This window comes from Sarcophilus harrisii, chromosome 2 (assembly GCF_902635505.1).
Source record: "Sarcophilus harrisii chromosome 2, mSarHar1.11, whole genome shotgun sequence".
Taxonomy (NCBI): domain Eukaryota; kingdom Metazoa; phylum Chordata; class Mammalia; order Dasyuromorphia; family Dasyuridae; genus Sarcophilus; species Sarcophilus harrisii.
This window is the reverse complement of record NC_045427.1, coordinates 236,053,588-236,076,879: the sequence shown is the minus strand read 5'-3', so window position 1 is coordinate 236,076,879 and position 23,292 is coordinate 236,053,588. Positions and strand designations below refer to the sequence as shown.

General features: G+C 31.7%; 1 protein-coding gene across 1 annotated transcript in view; it reads right to left on the bottom strand.

Annotated features, from left to right (window-relative positions):
* Window positions 1-23,292, bottom strand: part of GNAS (GNAS complex locus) — a 158,663-nt gene that overhangs the window by 66,631 nt on the left and 68,740 nt on the right. Inside the window, exons 4-5 of the mRNA XM_031951690.1 lie at window positions 20,766-20,816; window positions 20,559-20,678 (exon numbers count right to left, since the gene is read on the bottom strand). Coding sequence (XP_031807550.1) covers window positions 20,559-20,678; window positions 20,766-20,816 — 171 coding nt within the window. The remainder of the gene's footprint in view (window positions 1-20,558; window positions 20,679-20,765; window positions 20,817-23,292) is intronic.

The following is a 23,292-nucleotide window of genomic DNA, read 5'->3' as shown; positions in this document are numbered from 1 at the left end:
CAGATTGTAGAAAGATTTAAATGACATGCTGAGAAATTTGGATTTTGTTTAATTAACTACTAAAGATTTATAAATAAAGGAATTACAGTCTCAGTAGGATTATTTTGTATTAAAGAAGGATTGAGGAAGGAACAGAATGAAGTTGGGAGATAATAAGCTAAGATACCTTCCCTCTGAGACTTTTATCTACTCTGAATATTTCTTTTACCTATATAGTTGTTTGCATGTTACCTCCCTTATTAGAACATGAATTTCTTCAGTGAATGTTTTTAGTGTTTTCATTTTTCTTTGTATTCCCTAGTGTTTATCAGAGTGGCTGACTTGAGTATCCACTTGCAGTACAGGTCTAAGATTACTAATATTTAACTCTATAACTAATAGGCCTCTAACACTTTTGACAAGTCTGAAACAGAACTCATCTTTCTTCCTAAACTTTCTCTTCTTCTGATTTCTCTTATCATAAAAGGCTTCACTATTGGAATAATTCAGGTTAACAACCTTGTAGTTATTCTCAATTCTTTATTCTCACTCACCTCACAGAGCCAAAAGATTTTCAGCTCCTGTTGTAGACACCCCTTCTATCCACTCATATAGCCATAACTCTAGCTCAGACTTTCATCACCTTTCACCTACTGAAAAAGCTTCCTACTTAGTCTTCCTTTCTCAAGTTCTTCTTTACAAACCATCCTTTAAATTTTTACTAAAATGTTCAACTGGGACTAAAACAAATTACCCCATCCAGTCTCTGTTTACTCAATAAATTCCAGTGAATTCCTGTTACCTCCCATTATCAAATATAAAGAGCTTTATTTGGCATTAAAACTTAAAAAAAAAAAATTTGTGGCTTCCTCTTGTTCCAGTTCTCTTACACATTATTCTCTTAAATGCAATCTATAACCTAGTCACACTAGTCTACTTGATGATCTTTATGCAGAGTCATCCTTTATTCAGATCCATACTTTTGGGCTAAGCCTTGGAATGCTCCTCTTTTTTACTTCCACTTATATGAATCACCTTTCCTCCCAAATTTAGTTCAAGTGCATTCTTTTGTGCTCAATCTCCTCAGATTATTTCATATTCATTTAATGCTTACATTTGCATGTATAAATATTATTTCCCCCATTAGAATTTAAACCTCTTGAAGTCAGGCAACAGTTCATTTTTTTCCTTCACATTCCTAGGGCTTAGCAGAGTAACTGGCACACAACAGGCTCTCCAATAAATGTTTACTGGTTGAAAATCTCCAAATATGTCCCAAAGAACTTAAGAATTAAAATATGAATGAGTATAGGGAAGTTAAACACTAAGATATGTCAATATCAGATTATTTCATGTTTATATTACATTTCTTGTTTTAAAAAAAAAAATGGTCTAGAGACCAGAACAATGAAACTAAAAATAAAAAATGGGTAAGAGAAAAAATAATGGTATTTGGTGGAAGAAAAGGGTTCAGAAAAGGAAAAAAGAAGGTCCAGAGACAAACTCTTATTTCCTCCTAAATTTCTCAATTACTGTAAAAAATAAGAAACAAGCAAGAAAATACTTGTAAACTGTGTAGGAACGTACTTTATATGTTCTTTGTGGCTGGATATTAGTGTAGCTTAAAGGATCATTAGCTACAATTGTAATCTTTTTCAAATAAAGTTTTTATCACATTATTTCTCAATTCAAAAAGATTACTATATCTTCCTGTCAAAAGTAAATGTAAACTGCTTAATATGGTGCTCATAACCTTCTATTAACTGACCTATCCACTTAAGTACTATTTTAATAATAATCTTACTATTACTCATTAACATCATGAAAATTAATATGCCATATGCTGATTAATATTGTTGATACTAATCTTAATATTCCCCAAATTTTTAGCTAGGACAATATTTCAAATTACTCCACAGTTAGATGGTAAAGTGGATATAGAGTGTTTTGTGCCTTGAGTCAGGAACTTGAGTTCAAATGCTCAGACACATTAGTTGTGTGATCCTGGACAAATCACTTAACTTCTGATTGCCTCAGTTCCTTCAAATGTAAAACGGGGCAATAGTAGCATCTACCACAATGGCTGGCATATAGTAAGTGCTTAATAAACGTCTGTTCCCAGAAGTGAGTGCAAGGAATAATGTTGTAAAAAATTACCCAGGCATGGGTTCTGTCAATAAAAAGTTAAAATTATTAAAAAAAAAAAATTCAGCTGAAGCACAATAAATTCTGCTCTGGCTCCTTACTTTTATTCTATGTATCTCTCTGCTTCAAGTGCATTTCATGTATGTTGTTTACATAGTGTGGTTTTTGATCCACTCTACTATCAATCAGAACTATGGAGTCTGAATACATACCAAAGCATACTATTTCCAAATAAATAAATAAGTAAATGTCTGTTCCCTCTCTTGTCCCTCATATCACTCTCTTTGCATATTTGCAAAAGCATTTTCACATACCTGAAATACATCTTTAATATGTATGAACTCAGATTAAATGTGATGAACAATCTTGGTTCCAGACAACAGAAGGATTTTCTCAGGAACACCACCATTCTTGCAGTTATTCAGGTTCTCAATTTTGTAATTATCTTTGACTCTTCACTCTCTTTTGGTCAAGTGTTCATTTGTCTTTTATACCTATCTCTTTTTCTCCACTTAAAGGGTTATCTCTATAGTTTATACTCTCATCACTTCTTGCCTGTACCTTTTGTCCAGTTGGACCTCTCTGCTTCTAATCACACAATATATGTAATATCGAAAATGCTGTCTCCAATATGCTGCTGTTACATCTTTCATCTGCATCCATTTGCACAGGCTTTCCCCTCTTGACTGAAATGCACTGCCTCCTCATCTAAACATTTTAGAATATCAAATTTTCTTCAAGACTTAGCTCAAATACTTATTGCACAGCTATGTTGTTCCCCCCAGTAGAATATAAGTTCCTTGTGACAGAATTTAAAAATACCTAGAAGAACTAAGCTATGTCAAATGACATAAGACATGCTTTTTATTCATAAAAAAAATAGTAGAATGAAAATTTTTATTTCAAAGTAAAATGATAATATGTGCTTTAAATTACTTGTATCTAAAGTATACATACACAAATAGAAAAAAAAATCATAGCAAAATTAAATTTTTAAAAAATGTTTGCAACAATTGGCATGTCTAATTCTTCTATTGTTAAAAGAAAAGACTATTTGGGTTTTGTCTTTATACTCCTAGCATGTATACCATACTGCCTTATTCAGAGGCATTAAACAAGTGCTTTGGGAATGAATGAATGAATATCTATTTTCTCAAAACAGTCAGTAGTCTACAGATATAGAATGTTGTATAAGCTAAAAGGTATAGTTGCTTTGCCAAGTGAATTTCCTTAACTGTTTTTTGTATTGTTTTGGATCAAGTTTAATAGGGGGAGAGGGCATGGATGTCTGAAGTCAGCTTTTACAGGCTCTTCATAGTGCTTATTAAATATTCAATGTGAACTTTTATGCCTCAAAAATCAGCAAACATCACAACTTAAGATCTGATTTATGTTTTTGTTGGTTGTTTAGATCTAAATAATGAGAAATCCCCCTTCCAAAATACATAAACCCATGTTTCTCAAAGTTTGGTTCAGAAGTTAATTTCCTGTTTCATGGTTTTATTTTAATTTTCCCACCAAATCTGCTGAAGTATTTTAGTAGGTACAATTTCATAGTGAAGTGGTTGATAAAATCTTGATAGGGACAAATCCACACTTCTTTCTTCCCATGTTTTCACCACCCAAACTAGTTTTTAATTTTTTTTGTCCAAATAATTAACTTCCCCGTTTTTTTTTTTTTTTAAAGAAATGGCAATTTAGAAAATATGACCTATCTTATTCATTGAGTTGAAAGTAACACATTGCCAAAAATCTTGTTTGCTGCATCCAACTCTTTATGATCCCATTTGGGGTTTTCATGGCAAATAATGAAGCAGTTTATCATTTCCTTCTTGAGGTCATTTTACATATGAGGAAATGGAGGCAAATAGGGTTCAGTGACTTGCCCAAAGTCATACCTAATAAGTGTCTGAAGTCAAATTTGAACTCAGGAAGAGTAGTCTTCCTGATTGCAGGCCCCATACTATATCCACTGCACCACCTGCTTTTGCCAAAAATACTTGTACTATTTGAACATCAATTTCACTTTCCCAATGATCTTATAGCAGCACAACACAATGGAAGTTCATAAGACACTAATGAGATAATTAAATCAGTTAACAATATTCTAGCAAAATGAAAAATAATGACTATCATCATTTCAGTAATATGTCATAAAGGATAAACTTTTTTTCAGTCATTTCAGTCACGTCTGACTCTTCATGACCCTATATTAGGGGTTTTCTTGACAAAGATACTGGAATGATTTGCATTTTTTTCTCTAGTTCAGTTTACATATGAGAAAACTGAGGTAAACAAGATTAAGCAGATGCCAGAGTTAATATTTTAACATTCATGTGTTTAGGTCTTCACTGTAGTAAGAATTTTACCTATATTTCCAAACCAACTGATTTTATCTCCCTTTCTACTTTCCTCTTGTCTTTGCTCCTTCACTTCAAAATCAAGTTATTTCAGCTGTATTATCTGGAACTTCACTCTGCCCCTAGGGCCTTCTCATCCTGGAAATTCCAAAAACTCTTCAGTCTTTGCACTTCAAATTATGCATTCTGAAGGTCTGTACTCTTCTCTCATTCACAAGTTCCAAATGGAGCCTCCATTCTTTGCCTCTACAATAGGATGAGAAAACTCCACCCAGAGCAGTGAGTCTCAGGCCTACCAACCTTTATTCCCTTCTCATCTCTGTCCCTGAATCCCAGACTTCAAAACTAAGTCCTCCCCCCCTGGGGCCAGATGCCCTATTTTTCAGATCTTGTGTTGTCTTCCCTAATTATAAAATAAGCTCCTCACAGGCAAAGACTGTCTTTTTGCTCGTATTTGTATCATCAAGACTTCACAAAATACCTAACATATATAGTAAACAATAAATACTTGTTTCTTTCCTTCCACTTTTTTTTTTTTAAACTCTTAGATATCATACCAGATCTTGGTTAACTTTTTTAATGTCATGTGTTAACATTAAGATCCCTTTCTTTTTGGAACAGGAAATCAGAATTGGTTTAATTCCTCTAGGAAGGATGTTCCAAATGCTCTGGCTGGTTTTGAATGACAAATGGGTATAGTGGCAATAGTCAGCTTGCATGCATCTTTTTCATATATGTTGCAGGCTACTGATCTATATAATTTTTTTCCTGTTCTCTTGTGTCTTATTTTCCTAGAAATCTATAATTTTCATTTTATCTTACAGACTTAATTTCTTTAGAATTATCAACTGAATATTAAACTATAAAATTAAGGAGTCTATTAGCTAAGTTCCTTTCCAGCTGCAACTTTAAATACTTTATGATTTATGTTAATTCTATTAGTAACCTTTTAATAGCCATGTCACAAGATATGAATTATTCATATAAGCTATATTTTAGTGTTTTACTTAAAAAAATTTCATTTTTTTATTTTCATTTTTCTTATAGATGTCTTTAAAACAAAATCATAATAATCATATCTGTGCAGATAACTTCCAAATACTAAGTAGAACTAGTCACAATTAAAAGTCTAATCATTTCTTGAACATCTCAACCTGGATATACTACAGTATCTCAAACTCCGTATTTTCCATAGAATTTCATTATTTATGTTGAGGACACTATCATCCTACTAATTGCTCTGACCTGCAACTTCACTGTCACTCTAGATTCTTCATTGATTCACCCTACATATACAATCCACTGCCAAATTATATTGCTTCTACCTCCATCATATCTTTACGGTATGCCTTCCTACAACCACAATTCTGATTTGGGCACTGCTTCCCACATTTTATATTCCAACTATACTGGCTTACTTGCAGTTTTTTGAACACAATACTCAGTCTCTAGTCTTAGAGCCTTTGCATAGGCTATGTGTCCCAGGCCAGGAATGCTCTGCCCCATCATTGTTTCCCTATTTTCTTTAAGTCTACCTTCTACAAGAAGCTTTCTTTGGTCTGCTTACTGCTTGCCTTCTCCTTTGAGATTACCTTTACCATTACTGTATATATCTTGTATGTACCTACTTATTTACATCTTGTCTCCTTCTTTAGAATGTACGCTCCATCACTAATACATTGTTGGTAGAACTATGAATGGATCCAGCTATTTTGGAGAACAATTTGGAACTATGCTCAAAGGACTATCAAATTGTGCATACTCTTTGATCCAGCAGTATCTCTATTGGGTCTATATCTCAAAGAGATATTAAAGGAAGGAAAGGGATCCATATATGCAAAAATATTCATGGCAGCCCCTTTCGTAGTGGCAAGAAACTGGGAACTGAGTGGATGCCCATAAGTTGGAGAAGGGCTGAATAAATTATGGTATATGAATTTATGGAATATTACTGTTCTGTAAGAAACGTTCAGCAGGGTGGTTTTAGAGAGGCCTGGAAAGACTTACATGAACTGATGCTAAGTGAAATGAGCAGAACCAGGAGATCATTGTACATGGCAACAACAAGATTATACAATAATCAAACCAATAGGTTTTGGTAACAGTTTTGATGGGGGGAAGAGAATGAGAGATAACAGAAAAGGCAGAAAATTTCAGCTTAAGTAGTAAAATAGCTCCGAGAGAACGCAAAAAATGCAGAGATTAAAAAAAAATAATAATTTTTTTTTCAATGGAAAAACTGTATGACAACCTGAGACCTCCACAAACCAAAGTGACAAAGTTAGAGGCAGAGCTCACTTAAGCAATCTGGGAATTACTCTCATTTTTGTTTGTTTTTTAGAGAAGCAATTGGGGTTAAGTGACTTGCCCAGAATCACATGGCTAGTATGTGTTAAGTATCTGAGGTCGAATTTGAACTCAGATCCTGCTGACTCCAAGGTAGGTGCTCTATCCACTGCACCATCTTAGCTGCCTCCTGAGAATTATTCTTCATTCAAAAATACAAAGAAACATATCTCAGAAAATATGGAAAAGTATCTAAAAGTATTGGGGAAAGGAAAAAGTAAACAAATTCATATAATGCAAAGAGTTTAATTCAGCCCCCAAAAAAGTCAACAGATTTTAGGGTTCAGCATAAGAAATAGAATTCTTGCAAGCAGCCAAGAAAAAAAACATTTACAAATAACAAAACATCAATTAAAAATACTAGAGGTTAGTCAATGAGGACAAGGAATTAAAAATGAGTTTGTGACATATTAAACTAAACTAGAATAAAGTAAACTGGAAATTGGCTAACACTTCCTTATTGTGCCAAAAAAAAAAAAAAAGTTCTCTAGTGAGCCAAGAAAATAATGTTTAAACAGTGAGAAATCTAGTTTTGCAAAATTACCAATCAGCAGAAAAATAATAAGGTAACCAAAACTAAATATGTCAGAAATAAAAGATCACTTAATATTAGTCTATGAGGAAAGGCTTGATCAAATAATGTGTGATCGCATCTGTTAGTTTTATTTTGTGTCATCTTTAGGAAATGACCTCAAGACACATTACACTCACATACAGATAGCCCCCCACACCCAGGAGGTAATATAGTAGAACAATAAAATCATATAGAATCAGAAAATCTGAGTTTAAATCTCATTTCTGACATAAAATCTAAACATACCATTCTTGACATTATGGAAAAGCACTTTCTATGTGGATTTTTTCACATTAAAACTAGGATGATACCTACACTATCCCGCCTAGAAGGTTAAATCCTATATAGAGAATTACTATTCAAAATCACAAAACAAATATACTTATGACTCTCATCTTAAGAGTTATAGCAGACTTCACATTCCTGTTTCCAGACTAAGCCAGTAATATATAGCAGGAGATAGGAAGTAAGCTATAGTGGCCATATCAAGAGACTAGGCTTCAGTGTCTTTTAGTAGGCCCTCCAAAGTTCATCGGTTCACAAATTTAGTAGTGTAAGGGAATTCAGATAATCAACAAACTCAAATCTATCATTTTAAAAATGAGAAAGTTCAAGCCCAGGTTAGTTAATTGAGTTTCTCTGACTCCAAATTCAGCATTCTTTCTGCAATATCACATTGCCACCAGGCCATACTATAATATGAAGAAAAATTTCAAATCAAAACAAATAAACATCAAATTTAGACTATGTGCAACACACTTTGCTAGATATTATATATACAAAGACAGCAAAAACTGTTCTAGCCCTCAAATAGTTTAGTCACCTGAACAAAATGTGAACCAAAGATATAGACTTAAATGGAAACTTTAAAAAATGACATCCTAAAATAATGCATACATCCAAAGATCAAATCATAGAAATGAAACAATAAAAAGATAGTACTACTTTGATATAACTAAGGCAGTTCTAATAGAAAAATTTACATCTCTGAATATAAATTATTAATAAAAAAGAACTAAAGAAGTGAATATAAACTTTAAAAAACTAAGCATACAATTCTAAAATAAGCAAAAAGATATATTCAAAATTAAAGGAGAGGAAAACAGAATTTAAAATAAAAATATTAAAAGACAAAAGGTTTTTAATGACTACAATAAAAAATTCATTATCTAATTTTTAAAAAGAGAGAACAAAAACCAAATTTTTAAAAAGCAGAAATTGAAAGAGGAACATTTGAACAAATGAAAAGAACATTTGAAAATTCTAAGAAACTTAATAATAATAGCAATAAAAATAACTTAGATGAAATGAATCTATAAAAATGTAAAATGTCTATCATTAACAAAATAGTAAGTTAGATTTTCTAAGTAATCCAACCTCAGAAAATGGAATCAGGAAAATCATAAATCATCTCCTGTAGAAATCCCTTTACCCAAAACCATTATATAAATGAATATAAAAGCAAATTATGTTAAAGTCACTAAAATTTTGTTTTTAGGAAGAGTAATAAGCACTTTATGTAAAATTCATTCTGTAAGACTAACATAATTCTCATTCCTAAAATTAAAAAGAATAAATAAGAGCACTCTAGCCTCATATTAGCAATAATATTAATACAATCATATTAAATAAAATATTTACAAATAGATTATGTTAATACAACCCAAGAAATATTCATCATTAACAAGTTGAATTTATACTAGGAATTCAAGTTCATCATCAGGAAATCAATTATGATCAGAAATAACATTAATATAAAAACAATAAAACTCACATGATTATATAAATGGATGCAAAAATCTTAGAAAAGATAAGCATTGTATAATCATAAGCATATAAAGTACAATAAAGTACTATGTAATTGTGACATTAAATAACAAAATTTATGCTAAAATACATAACATTGGGACTAATAAAGCATATTCCTTAATCAGTCTTTAATCTTTACCATCTTTGAATATGAAAGTGGTTAGAAGCCAGCAGCTATGAATAAATGAAAAATCTACTGAAACAAAAGAATGGATATATTATTGGTTGTAACCATTTCTTTATGTTGTTTTTACTAAGTTATTTTAGGGACTGTCCATGGTTATAAATAAAGTATTTTGGAAACCATAGACTATATAAGTGTGAGTCATTATTATTCTCAAATACTTCTAAGTTAGTTAAGGAAGCTGTTTTAGCAGCAAAAGGGGGAAATTTTCTTTCTCTATTGTGACTATCTCAATTCAAATAGATCTTGTCACTTCTAGAGAACTACTTTTGAGAAAGAAAAAAAGAAACAAGTCAGAAATAGATTGAATGTTGAGAGGAAGAAGGAAGGTATGCATAGAAAGCAGAATATATATATATATATATATATATATATATGTATGAGTTTCTTACTGTAATACCTTACTAAAAAAATCAACTTTTCACAGAATAAAATAAGTTAGTGTTGGAAGGAACTTCAGAGTCCATCTAGTGCCACACATATCTGAGGAGGTACCACTATTATAATGTTACTTATATTAAATACTCAGTCTTTGCTTGAAAACTTTCAATGAAAAAAGAGCTCACTACCTTATGAGATAGCCTGTTCCACTTTGGGAAGACTTCAGATGTAGTCTAACTAGAGAAGAGTGCATAGAAAGTAGGCTCTGGGAAATGATGATCAACATAATTTTCACAGTTATGCATTTCTTCAGTTGACAATGTCAAAGTAGCTGGATGTCCAGGGGAAAATATGCAAAGGACAGGGAAATAATCTTAGAACTGTAGAGAGAAGTTGTTAGAAGGTTGAAAGATAGGATGAATTTAGAAAATGTCTGTTTTGAGGTGATCATTAAAGTCAGTGTGTCAATGGACTCGAGGAAGAGTTTAAAGAGGGAAGATGAGTGAGCCAATGAGAGAATTGGAGGAGGGGCACTTATTTTTAATGGATGACAAAGAGATGAAGAGCAGGCAAAGAAGAAAAAAATTAAGGGAAAAAAGATAATTCATTGAGAAATGTGAAGCCATCTAATAGAAATTCCCAAATGCACTATTACTTCAATTCCTTAAAACTTAAAAGCACTGTAACCCACTTTCTCTTCTGATCATAGAGAAAACTCCTCCTACTCCTTGTTATTGTGGGTAAATGACTTCACCTCTCTAGGCCTCAATTTCCTCAACTGTAAAATAATTAATTATACCAGAAAATCTTTAAAATTTCTTTAAAACCATCTCCTTTAATGCTTGTTGAGGATAATCCTTTCACTCCTGACCCCTGGATCCATAGCTACTTGTCTCCCTGGAGGACCCTACTCCAACAACCATTCCCTCTCTTCCATGAATTTATAATCTTTCCTTTTATTGGTGCTTTCCTCCATACCAATGGTTTTGCAATATGACTTGAGGACCTCTGGAGGTCCCTGAGAAAATGTCAGGGAGTCTGCAAGTTCTAAATTATTTTAATAATAATACTAAGATGTTTTCATTTCCAACACAGCAAATATCAATAGATATAACCCACAAAAACAAAAACTCTTTCAGGGAACCTCAATGATTTTTAAGTGTGTATGGGGTTTTGAAGACCAAAGCAGTTTGATAAGTGCTGACATACATATATATACACACACACACATACATATATATATATGCTCATCTGTCCAATTGTAAATAAAATGCTTCCTCCTGCCTACCTTATTCCTCATCAAGTTATTTTTTCTTCATTCTTCTCTGCATGATTGTCATACTTCTCAAAAATGAGCTGACTGTTGCACCTCTACTTTCTCATCATCCACTCTTCTCAATCTGTTTTAATCTGACTTCTATTCTCAATATTCTATTAAAACTTCTCTTTCAAAAGTAACCAGATAACCTCATGATAAATCAATTATCTCTTTTTTTAAACCTTCTTTCTTCTTAATTTTTATGTTGCATTTGTTATTATTTCCATTACCTCTTGGATAGTAGCTCCTCCTTTGGGTTATAAAATATTCGTGTTTCCTAGTTTTTTTCTGTAACTGTTCCTTTCTTGACTGACCCTTTCCTCACATCTTAAATGGGCTGTGATTTATACTTTATATATATATTCTCAGTTGATTCCAGTGACTTTTATAGTCTCAGTTGATTCCACAGTTTAATTATCATCATTTATAACTAACTTTCAAATTCACATTTCCAGTCCTTAAACTCCAGATCCACATCTGGAGAAAAGATGACTTACGGGGAAAAAATTTTGATAGCTATCTTCAAGCATTTAAATAGCATTATTACCAATAGAGGAATTAGACACTAAAATCCTTAGCTCCATAGGGCAGAATTAGGAATAGAAAGAAGTTGCAAAGAAGTAAATTTAATTAATCAATTTATAGGTATTCATTAAGCTTGTTGGTTCCTTTAAACAAAAGCTGGATGACTTCAAGTTAGGTATTTCCACATGTATATGCAGAGGGGGAAGGACAAAGGGAGATTGGTCAAGTATAATTTGGGCTTGATTCTTCAGAGATCCCTTAGTTCTTCGAATTTCTATGATTTCAAACAAGTTGGAGGATGCTTCCTTCTGACTACAGCAACAAGTTCTAATTATTAGTGTGTCAATCTAATCATACCACTTTAAGTTAAAACCCAGGTGCTCTGAACATATAAATTCTTAATTTTATTTACAAAATAATTTACAAGATAATTTCCTTAAAAACCTAGCTCTATTAAGAGGAGTTAAAACAAATGCTCCAAGAACAGCTTTATTGTAGTGTACCTATATCAAGAAACTGAGGGATATAAGCTAAATTTGGGGAAATTATTTGGAAAAAAGAAAACTAAAGAATAATAAAAAACAGCAAGAACGAATACAAACATGAATTGAGCAAGAAGAGCTATTTGTTAATTTCTTTTTCGGGGGGGGGGGGGGCGCGGGGGAGAAGGTATATAAAAGTCCCAAACCAACAACTCTCTGCCACTGCTACAAAGTAATATTAGTTATTACATTTATACAAGATTAGGGCCACCTACTTTACTTTTAGGAGGTTCATAAAACCAAATTTCTCCACATATTACTGCATCTTATTACTGACCCATAATTTTGTTTGCAAAATTTGCAAAACGATTTTAGAGTAAAAAGTTAAGATTTTTAAATTATATATTAAAATTTAAACTAATTTCACTTGTAATCCATTAGGTATCTTGTAATTATTCAATTCAAATGAGCATTTTAAATTCACACTCCCTAATATTTTAAAATAGTATAAGTGTAATAAGTTTTACAACTGGAAAATAATATTTCTATGTAATATTTAACGTATACAGCAAATAAAGATGGTTTGTGGGTGGGAAGGGTTAAAGAAGGAACTCTTTGAAATACAACTTAAAATATAATTTTCAAATCTTTGTCTCTTGGTGGCATCCTCATATGCTAGAATAATGGATTTTATAAAAAAGCTTGAATTTATTGGAAATATATTATTTTATATGCCATAAAAATTCAATAACTTATCCATAAGGAGCCTTAGTTATTTCTTTTCAGAAAATCAAAATACAATATCTGCTTATATAACATACTAAAAATACCTTCTTAAATATTATCATTTTTCTATTATAGATGTAAAAATCAATATCTTTTATACTAACTCACTAGAAAAATAATTTAATGAGTAAAATAACAAACATTACTTAGGGACAAAACTTATTGTCAAATAAAAAGGTCTCTGAACAAAACATAAAAGAATAAACATAAAAACAGAAAGAATAAAAAAACTTTGTTGATGAGTCCAACTGTGTTCATATAACTGAGCCTGCAGATTGTACATATTTGTATGATAATGGGGGAAAAACACCTTTTCTCCTTCACATAGATTAATCATCTGTTTATTTGTCCTGTTACCTAGACAAAGGGGGAATAGTAAATATGGACAAAGGAAAATATGAATCTTTTTTCCCCTCCAGATTCTATTCTGTGACTACCTATATGCCAAATGCTTTATTAAAGCAAAGGAAGTATTAAAGCAAAGTTTTATTGTCAGTACCACTTCACAAATTTATTTTCTTTTGCTAGCAGTCAAGATGAAAGAGATCATATTCTCATACCCATAAAGTAAATTCTAAGGTGAATTTACACAGTAGCTATATTTTGGGGGAAGAGAGGAGAAGTATTTTTCTTGTCACATTGACTTTTTATTCTACATCACTAAACTTAAGAAATTATTTGATAAGTAATAAATTTAATATCTAAATGCAGAAGTCTTCTTTTATCTGACTGTGAGCATTACTAATTTTCTAATGGATTGAATAGATTTAAAGGTAATAGCTACATTAGAGCCCCTCACCCCTAGGGTATTTTTTTTTTCTGCTAAAGAAATTTTATTTTTATGAAAATAATTATCAATTCTACCAAATATGCTTTTTGATATAGATTTAGAAGGTAAAGCATTTTAGGAGTCTTCAAAACTCATACTTTAAGCACTGAGTTACATGTTTCTAATTCATGTTAATGAATACAGATGAATAGTGATCTGAAATGCAATTAAATAAGATTTATTAAGAAGGCTCATATATGAACAACACTTAACATTAAGGAAGCCAGGGCAGATGAAATATGAAGGTGGCAAGTAGTGATTGTAAGCAATATTCCTCAGTAACTGCATCAAACTTTTCCATTCTGATAGGCTAACTAAAACATGTAAAGGAGCTGCTGCATGCATAAAAAAGCAGAATTTCTAGGATATTTTGTCTCATTTTAATCCTGAAAAGGGTAATTCCTAAACAAGAATGGAAAGAGACATGGAAGTCGCTAGTCTGGGAGATCACATAGAAACAGCAGAAATTTTAGAATATTCAGATTATCTAAAGTAGAAGAAAATAATTTGGCTTTATGTGTTGATTCAGAGAAATTTAAGTCTAAGTAAATTTCATAGCTTCAGTTACTTATAGAGAAACAGAAGGAAACTTGGTTTAAAAAAAGACAGCTGCAATGAAAAAATGAGAAACCGGGACCATAATCAAGTAGATAATATCCACAGATTCATCACAATACACAATACATATTCCTAAATGGAAATCTGGGCTTCCCAAAGAGTAGGTACCAATCAGAAGTATAACTGGAAACTGGCACTTTGGTAAAGAATTTGAGGATGGGGAGGTTTGATGAAAGCTGGTAGCACCACAGATCTAGAGATAGAAGGGATCCCAGAACTTAGCCTAATCATTATTTTTTACAAATGAAACAAATGGGATACTAAATAACTTGCCTGAGTCATATAAAGAATAAGTATCAGAAAGAAAATCTGAAATCAGATCCACTGCCACTGCCTCTTATCCAATATACCATTAAGCAAATGTAAAGACTATAGCAATAGCCAACCTAAAGAGGATGTTTAGAGGTGATATCTTCAAGAGGAAGCTTAGGTTTCTGTAAAAAGAAATATAGGGTAAAAGAGTTTAAAACTGTCCAGAAGACATTGTGAAAATTGAAAGGTAGACAAGAGTGAGAATTGGTCATTATTTGCTTCAAGTTTTCTTTTTTAAAAAACAGCCTTTTATTTTTCAAAATACATGCAAAGATAATTTTCAGCATTTACCCTTGCAAAACTTGTTCCAAATTTTTCTCCCTCCCCTTTCCCTTAGACAGCAAGTAATACAATACATATTAAACATGTAGAATTCTTTTTTGCATATTTCCACATTTATCATGCTGCACAAGAAAAATCAGATCAAAAAGAGAAAAAAAAATGAGAAAGGAAAAAACAAGTAAGCAAACAAAAACAACTAAAGATGAAAATACTATATAGTGCTCTACATTCAGTTCCCATAGTCTTCTCTCTGGATGCATATGGCTGTCTTCATCACAAGTCTATTGGAATTGCCCTAAACCACCTCACTGTTTTGAAAACAGCCAAATCCATCACAGGGGCTTATCTCCTAATCTTATTATTGCTGAGTACAATGTTCTCTTGATTCTATTTACTTCACTTAACATCAGTTCATGTAAGTCTCTCAAAGTCTTTCTGAAATCATCCTACTAATTTATAGAATAATAACATTCCATAACATCCATATACCATAACTTATTCAGGTTTCTTATAAAACAATAACATTCCATAACATTCATATACCATAACTTATTCAGCCATTTCCCAACTGATGAGCATCCACTCAAGTTTCCAATTCCTTGCCACTACAAAATGGACTGTTACAAATATTTTTTGCACATGTGAGTCCCTTTTCCCTTCTTTTATGATCTCTTTGGGATACAGACCCAGTAGAAATACTGCTCGATCAAAGGGTATGCACAGTTTGATAGTTCTTTGCACATAGTTCCAAATTGCTCTCTAGAATTGTTCAATCCATTCACAACTCCACCAACAATGTATTTATTAGTGAGTGTCACAGTTTTCTCACATGCCCTCCAATATTTATTATCATCTTTTCCTGTCATCTTAGCTAATCTAAAACTTGTGAAGTGGTACCTCAGAGTTGTCTTAATTTGCGATTCTATAATCAATAGTGATTTAGAGCATTTTTTTCAAATGACTAGAGATATTTGCTACAGGTTTCGAAGAGGGTACACAGCATGTGCACTGTTTTTGCTATTAATCCATCCTGTCCAGTCCTCCTCCACCCAAATCTCTAGGCCAGGTAGCAGCATAGGAAAAGCCACCCAGTGAATAGACATGATGCAGGATAGGGGTGTGTTGGTCAAGGAATTCTGTAGATGGCAGTTAAGTACCAGGCAAAGGAGCAGGCAAGTAAAAGGGAAAGAAAAAGGAATAGTGTTTCCCCCAGGTATTATTAGTGCTAGCTCACAGGCGCTGCTACTTCTGGCAATTGTATTATAATCTAAGAAAATTAATGAAGTCCTCTTAAGATTGAATGCTACAATCCACAAAAAGATTAAGGTACCATACTGAGAAAATTGAATTTTCTTGATAAATTTTAGTTTATTAAATGAAAGTACATCTTAACTTCATGTTTTATCGGAAAAACAGAGACTGATTCATGCTAAGTTCTAAAACTACTTTGGGCTATAAATTAGAATGAAACTAAATTACTGTGACTACATCCTTTCCTTAGAATTCATTCAAAATTTGTCTTCCAAAATAGATACTTAAGTGTTAAAGGGATAGGTTCTTAAAGGCTTAATTAAATTAAAACAAATGTTAGCAATAATCTGAGTATTTGGGTATATATATTAAAATAGCAACTAACTAAAATTAATGTCCTATTTAAAAGCAAGGCTTTCAAAATGAAATTTACTTGAAATGAATTTATTTTAAGTAAGGTAATTTGATTTTGTAGAAGAACTTAAGAACAGTTTTCTTTAAAAACATTAGAAAAAGGAATACTTTCTCAACATTGTACTATGTACAACACTATTTATACTATGTATAATCAAATGACCAAAAATTAGTATCTCGAGTAAACAATATCATTTTAGTGTCATGCCTTTTAAATTTTATGTTCAAGTAAGCACTTTTTAGCTTCAAGGAATTTCAAAATGGGATGCAAGAAGTCAGTTAATAATATTACGTTTAGGCAGAGAAATGTTTTCAACTTATTTACAAATTTAGAATTAAGGTTAAAATGTAATGGCAGAGCAATGACTCCAGATAAATGATACTGAAGCTACCCAGCTTCTGATAGGTAATAGACTAATATGAAGAATAAGACACATTTTTGGAAATAACCAATATGGAAATTAATTTTGCTCAACTATGATTATTCATTATGAGGTTTTAATTTTTGTTGTCAGAATGGGACAAAGGGGAAAGGAGAAAAGAATAAATACTTAATAAAAAATTAAATTTAATAAAAATAATAATTCATACTCAAAAATAAAATAGCTATTCTAGTTTTTAATGAGCTAGAAAATTATAAACATTTCCAAATTTAAATTAAGGTTTAAATCATATTGCAACCTAAATGTTCTAAAATTTTTTCAATGATTTTAAATGAGATTACAATTTACAAAAATTCAAACGTGCAAACTCAACATATTTCAATGAACAAATTAAGTGGAGAGAGTTATTCCAAATTTAAATTAAGGTTTAAATCATATTGCAACCTAAATGTTCTAAAATTTTTTCAATGATTTTAAATGAGATTACAATTTACAAAAATTCAAACGTGCATACTCAACATATTTCAATGAACAAATTAAGTGGAGAGAGTTACTATATTTTAAATGAAAATCACAAGTGATTCCAAAACAGTTAGAAAAAAGAAGTCTTGCTTGGACTATCTTCGAAAAAGAAGTTAGGGAAAATATATCAAAATATTGAAAATGGAACAGAATATACTCCAGTTCAACTAGGAAATGAAATAGTTTAGTCAGTTGACACTTGTAGGCCCCACTTCTCCATGAGAAAGATTTAGAGGGTAGAAATTTATCAACTAAATAATAAGGGAAAACCCTCCAAAAATACATTTTCAGACACAGGACCTAAGTTTGGAGAGATTGTCACCAGTTTGGCTATGTAATGGTGAATTTTTATGAGGCAGGAATTCTCAAAAACCTACTAAGTAAACTGTGATCTCCACAAGAATCCTTTGACAATACCAACTGCCAATTGACACTAATGGCATGCAAGCCATTAAAAGTACAAAGTGTATGTTCCAAAGGAGAAAAAAGAGACAGCATATGGCATGTAAACCAAAATATCACTATGATTTTGACTATTACCTTCTCTTTAGGACTCCAAGGCAGCCTGGGACCTTGTGCTTTTTAAAAAGCCTGAGGAATAGTAGTGTCTACAAGTCACTGCTCCTACTTTCAGTTGGCCCCTAAAGTTGTTCTCCAAGGGAGTAGTCCCAACTGAAACCAGATCTGTTAACTCTGTGCAGGTGCTACAGCTTATGTCTCTACTACTTAAGAAAGAGAAACATTTTGCCCCCCACCCCCAATTCTTGGCATATCATTTAAAAAAACAATCCATATAGTTTTGACAATTAAAATAATGCTAAGTGAGATTAATTATTCTGCCCTACCATCATCTTAAGGACAATGAGTTTTTCTAGCTGCCCTTCCTGAACACCATTCTTCCTCATTAGAATTTGAGTTCTAAAAGAACAAGGACTACCTTTAATCCCAATATCATAGAGAATGACAAATTTTTTCATTCATTAAAGTTATAAATTGCTCACAGTATTGAAATCACAGATTAAAGGTAAATTCCCATCTCATAAATACCTAATAAGGATTCTTTAACTGTCAAATGTTTTATATTCTCCAAACACATGTATTTGCTATAGGCATAATAGTGGATATTGAACTAAGACAAAAGGACTTACAAAAATCAACTAATCCTAAAAACTATGTTATAACTCGCATTTATAGTAAGAGTTATGATGGGTAAGTGATCATACCTGACTACATACAATATAAACTACATTAAAAAAAAATGTAAAAAGGAGTGCTAATAATTAAACATCTTTGCACCAATTAATAATTTAAATTATAAAACGTACCCATTATCCTTTTGCAAAAACCAAAATTCATGGAAATGTATATAAATGATTTTGTGTCTATGATCTGAGGACCAGTATAGCTATATCCTAAGAGACCACAGAGTGATAATTTCTTAATGACAATCAGTGGCATGCTGATAAATCTTTAGCAAAATATCTCTCAAAAATGAATTTATTCAAAAAGCTTATTCTGAATTGTTGACATTTTTTCTATCACTTTTAAAAAATCTAGACAAACAAGAAAAAAATAAATCAACATATGATTTGTAGCATTTTCTGATTTCCGAGGTAGAAATGGTAACACTAAAATTTAATAATTAGCTCTGGAATCTGGGACAAGTTGGCTTCAGGATATCTCTGGTACAACTCTCCATGACAAAATTTTTGTATTTTACTCTCTTTATTTTATATTCAGTATACATTTTGAGCTGGTGGAATAATATTAATTTATTTTGCTTATTTACAAATAGTTACATAGTATATAAAAATGCCAATTCCACCTTGCCACTAATGTGGCTACTTGTCTAAGATATCAAATAATGCTGAGGAACTGAAAGAAAATAATCAGGTTCTTCTTTTCTCTACTCAGTTGATTCAATACAAGAAGAAGGTAGTGGGCATTGTTTTTAAGAATATGAAAAATACATGGTTGCTCCAGAAACATTAAAACAACAATGAATATAACCAATCTTCAAACAGATGTTTGGTGTTATCCTTCAGACACTGTGATGAAAAAAATTGGTTTCTAGCTGAGTCCTGGGCATCCCCAAATGAGACAGTGCTCCCAGTGAGATTAGCAGTTGTCAATTTTACCTATATTAGAAATTTTTTAGAAATTACTATCCCAAGTGCTTTCAAATAATAGGACCTTAAATATTTGTTGAACTAAAATAAAAATGCTACTATCTTGAAGCCACGATTTGGTAGAACTAAATGATCTAGATTAACACCAGATGACAAATGGATGGAAAGAGATCATGGATGGAAAGAGATCAAGGCCCTCTGTGTTTATTATGAGGCTGATTAAGAGAGTAAAAATGACTCTCTCAATGATAAAAATGTTTATACTATGTAAACTATATTCATAATACCTGACCCAATAATTTATATGTCACAGTACAACATAGGTAGCTTTTAAGTTGGAAGAGGCCCTGTAAATCTAACTCCCTCATTTTACAAAAGAGGTTAGTGAAAGCTAAGGAGGATAAAACTTGTTCAAAGCTACACAGATAGTAAATAACACTGCTGGGATTCAATCCCATGATTCCAAATCCAAGGCTTGTTCAAAAACTTTTTTCTAAAGCTAGTCATTAAAATAAACCACTTTACAGTTAAAACATTATGCAAATTCTAAAAAAAAATTGGAAAAAAATTCTCCCAGGGGATATTTGCTGTTTAGTTGAAGAAATTCAGATCTCATGCGTGCATATTACACAGAGAAACAAGAAGATAAAGCTGGCCTTAAAATCAGGAAGACCTAGATTCAAGCTGAACCTAGGAGACATATTGGTTGTGTCACACTGGAAAAATCATTTAACATCTCAGTGACCTAAGAGATGTTATGTGTTTCAGAAAAGGTATTAATTTGTATAGGTAGAGGGAATTTCCTTTCTTGGGAGTGCCCTGTATCAAAATTATAACACAATGTATTATATAACTACACATTTTAAAAAACCCTCAAGTAATGTAACCAATGGAAACTCTGGCATAGATTAAATAAAAGCTTTACTTACTGGTGGGAAGTCAAAGTCTATCTGGTTAGCTAAGTTTAAAATGTAGTCAATTCGAAACTGATTCTCTGGATTGGCTAGCTCAACTGGAGGTGCCAAATTTCCCATTGCTGTCACTATTGTCTGAAAACAGGTAAAACAAACATTTCAGTAAACAATCAGTTAAATAGCATTGTTTGAAATAAAAAAGGGAATAGATTGTATACTTACCTCTATAGCTTCTTTAATATTATTTTTGATATCTTGAATTTTCATTTTTTTCTCCCTATAAAAAACAATTGCAATACTTTGTTTTAGTAAGTTTTCTTTGTGGAGTAAGAAAAGATATTACAATTAAAATGATTTCATTTTGTTTTTACCAATAAATATCTGCATGTTTGGCCATGATCTTAAAATAAAATTATTTTGAAATGGCCAAATCGTTCCAGTTTCAATGTTGTCCCCAACAGTGTATGAATTAAAATGATCATACAAAAATTACTTACCTTGAATGAAAAATTTATAGTAGTAGTAACATTAAATAATATTAAAGAGATTGTTTTCTTTGTGTGCAAAAGACTAATATCTGAATGATGTTTACAAAGGTATAAATAAGTAAAGAGGAAAAGTAAGATAAATTTTCATGATGAAAAAGGCTAAAGGAAAGGATAATTTTAAAAAGGGGAAATCAAAGATTAATAAAAATGAACTGAAAAGAGAAATGAGAGCAAAAGCATTTGAAAAGGACAAATGTATTGTATAACAATGTTAACCTACATACTCAGTTATGTAAAAATGGTTACTATCAATGAGATTTTGACATTACTAATTTTTCCTAAGAACATGAAGAACCAGTACAAATTACTAAATAAACAAATAAGACAAAAACCAAGGCTACAACACCACACATTGAATTTTTGTTCACTTTTTTTTTTTTTGATAAGTCAGGCTTTGCTTGTTGGAAAGTATACTTTATATCATAACTCATATTAGCATTTCTGAATACATACTGAGAACTAGTATGAGTTTTTTTTTGGGGGGGTATTTAAATTCTATTGAATTTAGCTTCACAAAACTTAAGGGGAGAAAACTGATATGCTTAAGTGTCAACTACATTATGATTTAGAAGACAAAAAAATAAGATCATATGAAAAATTATTCACATAACAAACTAAGAAGCATAAAATTAAATTTGTATTTTAGCTTGCTTTAACCTTACATGTTTACATAAAAAGGAGTTTTCAATTTCTCTAAAAGGAGAAAATTGGACTTAAACTTTTTCCCCCTGGAGTTGTGAAAATATCTCAAAGGTAAATGGTAAATTTGATTGAATAACCACGAAATATAACTGCATACACAATACTCTGTACCTTAACAATATTGTTTCAAATTCTTCATAAAGATGTAAAGAAATGATAAGACTGGAGTTTTTGTTTTTTTTTTTAAACAAAATTCCATTCGACTTAAGAAATGGAGAGATAGATAACCCTTTAATAATAAGAAAATGGATATTTTCCTAGTCATTCTCAAATTTTTACTTTCTTTCATGCCTTCTTTTAGCAAAAATCTATCAAGTACCTGTCATATGCATAATGTTGTAGGGAACTGAATGAATTAATATTCAATAAATAGGTATCTCCCTGCTCTTGGGTCTTTCATTAGGTCATATGAAAGGTCCTATCTTTGGGCTATAAAACAAAAATTAATAAAAGACTGTTCCTCTTCATAAATAGGAGGTTTTAGCTAATAAGCTTAAAAGGCCTGACTAGATATAGAATTTTGCAATGCTAAAAAATCCCAGAGTATGGAATAAGAATTCATTATTTGACAAAAACTGCTGGGAAAATTGGAAAATGGTATGGCAGAAACTAGGCATTGACCAACACCTACCACTTTATATCAAGATGAGGTTGAAATGGGTTCATGATTTAGACATAAAAAGTGATACTAAAGCAAATTAGGAGAACAAAGGATGGTCTACCTCTCAGATCTGTGGAGAAGGACAAAATTTAAGGCCAAAGAAAAACTAGAGTACATTATGAAATGCAAAATCAATAATTTTTATTATATTAAATTAAAAAGGTTTTGTACAAACAAAACTAATTCAGACAAGATTAGAAGGGAAGCAGAAAACTGGGGGAGGGAAGAATGTGGAATTTTACATCCAAGGGTTCTGATAAAGACCTCATTTCTAAAATATAGAGAATGGACTTAAATTTATAAGAATACAAGCCACTATAAATCGATAAATGGCCAAAGAATATGAACAGATAATTTTCAGACAAAGAAAACCACTTCTGGTCATATGAAAAAATTCTAAATCATTATTGATCAGAGAAATGCAAATTAAGGCAACTGAGCTACCACTACATACTTCTCAGATTGGCTAAGATGACAGGAAAAGATAATGACAAATGTTGGAGGGGATATGGAAAAACTGGGACACTAATATGTTGTTGGTGGAGCTGTGAATGGATCCAACCTTTCTGGAAAGCAATTTGGAACTATGTCCAAAGAGTTATCCAATCATACATACTCTTTGATCCAGCAGTGTCTCTACTGGGCCTGTATCCCAAAGAGAGCATAAGAAATGGAAAAGGACCCACATATGCAAAAATGTTTGTTGCAACCCTTTTTATAGTGGCAAGGAACTGGAAACTGAGTGGATGCCCATCAGCTGGGGAATGATTGAACAAATTATGGTATATGAATGGTATGGAATATTATTGTTCTACAATAAATGATCAGCAGGTTGATT